The 7,337-nt window shown below is 39.5% G+C and overlaps 1 protein-coding gene across 1 annotated transcript; it reads right to left on the reverse strand.

The window, feature by feature from the left end:
• Positions 1-2,645: 2,645 nt before the first annotated feature.
• Positions 2,646-3,935, reverse strand: LOC139711722 (uncharacterized). Its single transcript, XM_071623579.1, has one exon. The coding sequence runs from the start codon at positions 3,933-3,935 to the stop codon at positions 2,646-2,648; it is 1,290 nt and encodes a 429-aa protein (XP_071479680.1).
• Positions 3,936-7,337: the final 3,402 nt, after the last annotated feature.

Consider the following 7,337-nt stretch of genomic DNA (forward strand, 5'->3'; position numbering starts at 1 on the left):
CCCAGCCATTTCAACCGAAAATTTAGCAATTGTTTTTGTATATCCATCATCTTTATTCCACCTTTGGTGAAATCTTCTGTAATAATACTTCGCTTAATTTTTTCATTTTTTCTTTTCCATATAAACTTAAACACCATATTTTCCAAAATCTTCAAAAATGTAAACGGTATTGAATCTACCATTATCAGATGAATAACTTGACTAAGGGCTAAGCTTTTTAAAACAATAACTCGTCCAAAGATGGTTAAACTTCTCTTTGTCCAACTGTCAAGAGTTTTTTGCAACTTGAATAATTTTTGCTCCCAATCTAACTCCAAAGCTGCATCATTATTGGGATGAATATAATGTCCCAAATATCTAACTGGTTTACTCGACCACTTCAAATAAAACTTATCTAAATTCCAACGTTCACTCTGTTTACCCAACCAAATCATACATGTTTTATCTTTGTTAATCTTTGGACCTGCTACATCTCCAAAAGAATATAACTCTTTTAAAATTTCCTCTAACGATTTTTCATCTTGAACAAAAAACAAGGTATCATCAGCATATTGTAACAGTTTAAGTTGAAAATCATAGCCTGCTAATTCCATTGGCCGAATACTTCTGTTTTCTCTGATGCTGTTGGCCATGAATTCAGCTGCTAAAATCAATAATAGTGATGACAGTGGACATCCTTGTCGGACTCCTCTTTCAACATTAAAACTTTCCGATATCCAACCATTAATCAATACAGAGCTCGATATGTGCATGTAAAGAGTACGAATCCATTTACGAAATGATTCGCCAAAATTTAATCTTTCTAGACACAAACTCAAAAATTCTATATCCAAAACATCAAATGCCTTAGCAAAGTCTGCTAGCATTATTGCTCCGGTTTTACCGTTTTTCATAACATATTCAATGATATCTTTCGTTAACCTTACATTGCAGGCAGCTAAGCGGCCCTTTATGTATCCTGTCTGAGTGTCATTCACAATACAGCCAATGACCTTTTGTACCCTTGCAGCCAAAACTGCTGCTATTATCTTATAGTCACAGTTGAGTAAAGTGATAGGTCTCCAGTTTTTCAGCTGTTGACTGTCACCTTTTTTTAAATAACAATGTGATGAGACCTTTTCTTTGGGTATTTGACATCATTCCAGATAAATAATTTTCATTCAAGGCTTCTATGAGAAACGCTTGTATTCTCGGCCAGAACACCTGATAAAACTCTGCAGAAATTCCATCTAGACCGGGTGCCTTATCTTTTTGCATTGCAAATACAGCTTTTTTACATTCTTCTTGTGTGAGTAACCCTTCACACATTACCTTATTTTCATCAGAGAGACGTTTGATATTTTGTGAACAGGTATAACTTTCCATACTTTCTTTGGTTTGTGTTTCTTGTTTGTATAATTTTGAATAAAAATCAACAATCTCATTCAGTATCTTTTCATTTCCTTCAATAACACGATTATCCTTATCACATTTCAAGTGTGTAATTTCTTTTTTCTTTGCATTCATCTTTTCTAAGTTCAAAAAGTACTTCGTGCTTTTTTCTCCTTTCTCAATCCACCTTGTTCGAGCTCGTATACCAGCTCCCTTGGCTTCATATTTATAGATCTTCTCCAATTTCTCGTTAACATCAGAATAAGAACTTAATACCTCTTCATTACACTCATTCACATCAATACATTTTCCAAGTTGAGCTAGTTTTGCTTCTAGTGACAATTTGGAGTCTTTCTTTCCAAGTGCCTTTTTCTTACAATATTTCTGTGAAAATTCACGAACTTGAACTTTAAACATTTCCCATCTCATTTGCACAGGCAAACAGTTTGTTGAAAATGAGTCTATAATTTTGAAAATTCCATTTTGGTAATCTTTATCAAATAAAATATCATTATTGATTTTCCAATAACCTGGGCCTCTCATGTTTTGTTTAATACACAGTTTGATTGATATTGCGTGGTGGTCAGACCTAATGGCTGGTCGGATGTCAGTACACATTATTTTTCATTTAATCTTTTTTCGTCACCAACCAAAAATCTAATCTAGAAGCCCTCTTCAAAGATACATTCCGCCAGGTGAATTGTTTCTAGTCTTGATGCATTGATCTCCAAACATCAATCAAAACATACTTTTTCATTATCTTTTTAAGATTTACAGGTCTTCTATAATATTTGTTCTTCGATCCTTGCACGTCTTTGCTTATATTCAAGACACAATTCCAATCTCCTCCTAAGATCAGTTCGCAATCACATGTATAATGCTTACGTAACTCAGAGTTCAATCTATGAAAGAAACTCTCTGTATTGCCTTTGCGTTGGCGCATACACATTGATTAACATGAGATTAGTTTCTTGAACTTTTGCAATGAGTATTAGTAGTTGACCGTTCAAGGTACATTTTACTACAATATTTTGAGCATCAAGTCTATCGTTAAATAAAATTGAAACTCCTCGTGAATGATTTGATCCATGCGCAAAGAAGCACGGACCCCGCCATTCACTTCTGATAATTGATTCAAAATCACTGCACCAGTATGTCTCTTGAAAAAATACAATATCTGCCTTCTGGTGCTTACACCAAAGAAAAACTTGACTCCTTTTGTCTTTATTTCTTAAACCTCTTGCATTTAAACTGATTATATGACAGTTCGCCATTTAGATAAAGGGAAAAGAGAACACAAGTATATTCTTTATCACTTCATTCATCTCTTTTTTTTGCACTTTTTTCGAAGATTTCTGCTTCCGTTTCGTTTGTTTCACTTTCCTTTCTTTTGTTGCTCGTTTAGGTAGTTCCGGTGACTCAGCGGAGAGATCAGACAACGCTTCCACGCCGTCATCTTCGCTCGATGATTCTACGCTGGAAGCTTCCGAGTGTGTGCGAGAGTCGGTAATCTCCGACCGGTCTGCTGCGAGGTCAGTGACAGGCTCTTTCAGCGTGGGAGTTGAAATTTCTCCGTTGGACTTGTCAGCGGACTGTCGCGGCTGTGATGCGTTGCGATCCCCGACTAGGTATTGCGTAATCTTGGGCTGAATGTGCGTCTGGTTGTCATGGAGTGATTGACGAGCACTCGCTGTACTTGCGGCTTGTCGACCCGATGCGATCAGCTGTTCGATCAGGTGCACTGGTGGTGTAGCAGCAGAGGCTGATGCCGACGGGGAAGGCGATGGTGCTGGCATCGGTCCATGTTCGCTGGCGTCTCTGGTCGGTGAGGTGGGCGGGGTCTCGAAGGAGCATTCCTGTTGCAGGTGTCCGGGTTGTTTGCATCGTCGACAGACGATGGGGTTGCTGCATTGCAACCGGTGATGCCCTGCATTCAAACAACGTGAGCACATGAGGGTTGCCCTTGCAGGTGGTACAATCTGGCCATAGTGGTAGACTTTGGCTTTAAAGATACCAAAGTTCATGTCTCGAGGCAGGGGCTTCGATGGATGCTGTACGTAGACTATCCGGTTGCCGGTCAGGCAGTCAGTTAGCAGACCATCTACACGGAGACGTTCACGGATGGGGGCACCGAGGACCTTGTGTTTGCATTTTTCTAGTTCATCGGTGATGACAGAGTCGAGAACTGAAAGTGGTATGTCTCTGATGAGGAGACGTAGACTGTTTTCTTTCCCAGCTGTGATGAAAGGGTTTTGGTCATACACTGCGACATTGGCATTTCTGATGTTCAAGCCATTTGTTATCAGTTTCATTCTTGACTCCCGATTTTCCACGTACAGCCTCCATAGACCACGAATTCTCTGTATCCCCTTAATTTCTCGTCCTTGCACACTACGGATGAGGCATTTGTACATGTCCTCGTTTGACATTCCCTTCTCACTCACTGATGGTATGTCTTTATTTTTCAGGAAGACTGGCTTACCTCCAAGCTGTTCCTCAGGTTTCGCAGAAGGGAAAGCATGGACCGCTTTCTCGGCGTATGACGTGTCACTGCGTGCCGCCATTTTCAAAGTCAGGATCCGTGTGCTGCAGTTCAAATCAAATCCTGCTATTTTCTATTTCAGAGTTGTCATCCACCACTCCGGTAGGCACAAAGGATTCACAAGTGTTCCAATCTAATCTTCAGTCACAAATTTCTTTCCAAAACAGTTTCTATGATTCCAGATTTAGAGGTTTTCACCGCAGAGAAAAATCGTCGTAACAATTTCAGAGTCGGTGAAGAGCGCCCTTACAGGGAAATTACTTTTGTTGTTCAATTCCGTACACAAAAGGGAGTGTAGTTCAGTTCTGTTAGACCCTCTACACGAAATGCAGTTTGTAGAACCATTCCGTGCACGAAATTGTTTTGTAGTTCAATTCCGTACACGAAATGATTTCTTTTTTGGAACAAAATAAGATTCTGTTACGAAATTATATTTGCCATGTCATTCCGTCACAAAATGAAAAAGCACAAGTCTTTTTTGTAACAAAATGAGATTTTGTTTACAAAATAAAATTTGTTGTTTCATTTTGTAAGAAAATGGATAACTGTCTTCCTAATTTTGTAATTAAACCAGATTTCGTTACAAAATGAAATTGTGTTGTTACGAAATTGTCTGTACAATTTCATTTTGTAACGAAATGGATTTCAGTGTGTGATTTCTGTAGTTTTAAGGTAATTTCGTGTCTTTTTGGGCGGAATTTTCAAGCGAACACTTGGCGCCCCATATGTATGTGTGTGTGTGTGTCTGTGTGTGTGTGTGTGTGTGTGTGTGTGTGTGTTGTGCATGTACATACGTTCGAGCGTAATTAAATATCACTGTGTACCCACGACGAGGTTCAACATGCAGGAAAATAACTCGCTTGCAATGAAATAGCTCTACAACACACATCACATTGCGCACACATATCACCTTGTACGATTACGTCTGATACAATCACGCGGACATTATCACCTACTTCTACTAAAATGATCGATCTGTTTGAAAACAGTACTAGACTCTACTGAAGTTCGGTCTTCTAGCACATAGTTTACATGTGGATTTGTAATGATCTTATCGTTGTAATTCGAAAGTGAACTCGAGATGCTCGATCTCGAGTCACTGCCATGTTCACTGGCAGCACTACCGCTTCATAGATCATAGCCAAGTACAGTAGTGGTACGGAGTAGGCCAACTGAGGTTAGCGGTGTATTTACGAATATTAGTGCCCGACCCACAAACAAGGTTGTGCAAAAGATTTCGAAAGAGCTCTTATTTGGCCATTTATGCATCAATTCCACACAAGCCTATGGCTGTAGAAAGTTGTGACTTGTAAAGTTGTACATTTCACGTGAAGTACGCATGTACCTGTTCTCCTATCCACACGTACGCTGGGCTGCTCTGATCTGGCTGACAATCATGATGCTCAGCTCGAAGCTATAGCTCCCCGCTTATTTCCAGCGGGGTTACGTAGGGCATCCATGAACTGCGAATCGAACTCTGTACAAATTTGGAAGTCCACGCGCTTGCGCACTTCAAAAACTCAGCTAAACTTATGAATAATTCATGTCCTGTGGCGTTTCCATGTACGGAAAAAATATTCGCAGCCGGGAAGCGAGCATCTGCCGGGAAGTGGACAGGTATATGACACGAGTGTGATGCGTGATGGCCTTACGTCGCAGGCCAACTTATTGTAAACGCCCTCTCTTGTTGAGAGATAAATAAATCTGCTTATCAAAAGTGAAAAACTCTGTTTATCAACTGATTAACTGAGTTTATCAGAAAAACTGTGTTTATCAACTGATAAACACTGTTTTTTCTGATAAACTCTGTTTATCAAGTGATAAACTCAGTTTATCAGACTGAAAAACTCTGTTTATCAATTGATAAACAGAGTTTATCACTGATAAACACAGTTTATCAGAAAAAAACTGTTTTTATCAGTTGATAAACTCAGTTTATCAAAGAAAAACTGTGTTTATCAGTTGATTAACACTGTTTTTCACTGATAAACAGAGTTTATCAGTGAAAAACATAGTTTATCGACTTATTACACAAGCGGCTTGCCATATACGTGACTAGACACTTTTACATTGACCTATTGACCGATTCTGTGACGCGCTATGTGTATTTTTGGCATGGGCAGCGCCATACTGGGTGTATCATCCGACCCCCCCCCCCCTCCGCACTTCCCCACCCCTCTCCCTACATTAGCACGCGCGCAGAATGAAAAAGTGCTCTAGCCAATGGGCGTCTCGTACTGAGTGCGCGAATGCTTGCAAGTGCGCGAACCTTTGTTACAAGTGCGTGATAAACATGTTGCCCGGGGGTGGGGAGAGCAGGGGGGGGGGGGTCGGCTGATACACACCGATACACCCACTATGGCTGCGCCCTGTGCCGTAAAATGTCTGCTGCCCTCAACGAACCCGAATCGGTCAATAGGAGTGTGCATTCCAGCGAGTGCTTCAGCCCTGCAAGAAATTGTCACTCAAAGGTAACTTATGACTAGAATTGACCTGAACGTTCCCTTAACCATATAACAGAACCAGAGGGACTCGCGCTTTCCAGAGTATCGAAAGTTACTCTTCTATCCTTTATTACAGACTTTTCTGCCCTAATTTGGCAAAAGGAAGCAAGTGACATCGAGTACAAATGCTACAAATGAAGAAAATATATTTTTGGGTAGGCCCTTTAACCTGAAAATTTGTGATGAGGGAAAAAAGATGGTGGTATTCGTGCAAGTAATAGTGATGCATTTATGACAATTCGAACAATTTTGATATTACCATAGAAACTCATTATCATGTAACTTGCTTCCTTTTGCCGAAGAATCATAGATTTGTAGCAAACACTAAACCTGGCAAAAGAAAGCATTCGACAATCATAAATTATCATGGGTATGTTACTTGCTTCCTTTTGCCAAAGTATTATAGCTTTGTAGCAAACATAAAGAATTTGCAAAAGGAAGCATGTGACAATCTTAACATAAGGATGCCACTTGCTTCCTTGTGCTGAAGTATTTTAGATTGTGTGCAAATATAGATAATTTAGCAAAAGGAAGCAAGTGACAATCATTCAATAAAGTTTTAACTTGCATCCTTTTGTAATACTATTTCAGACTTTTAGCAAACATGAAAAAAATATGGCAAAAGGAAGCAAGCGACAATCAAATCATGAGAACGTTACTTGCTTTCTTTTTCCAAAGTATTATAGATTTGTAACAAACATAACACATTGGCAAAAGGAACCAAGTGACAATCATATCAAAAGGATGTTACTTGCTCCCTTTTGCCAAAGTATTTTAGATTGTGTGTAAATGTGCTTTGGCAAAGGGAAGCAAGTGACAATCATATCATGAGGTAACTTGCTTCCTTTTGCCATTTTTCATGCATTTTTGTGCACTTGCTTCATTTTGCTGAAAAATGGATCAAATTGTAACTTTTGGAT

This window comes from Diadema antillarum, unplaced genomic scaffold, assembly GCF_040938485.1.
Source record: "Diadema antillarum isolate AM-2024a unplaced genomic scaffold, OU_Dant_1.0 seq00001696_RagTag, whole genome shotgun sequence".
In the NCBI taxonomy this organism is placed as follows: Eukaryota; Metazoa; Echinodermata; class Echinoidea; order Diadematoida; family Diadematidae; genus Diadema; species Diadema antillarum.

What these genes read in the sequence shown, in the direction of transcription:
- LOC139711722 (XM_071623579.1), bottom strand. Translation starts at nt 3,935, where the DNA reads ATGGCGGCACGCAGTGACACGTCATACGCCGAGAAAGCGGTCCATGCT.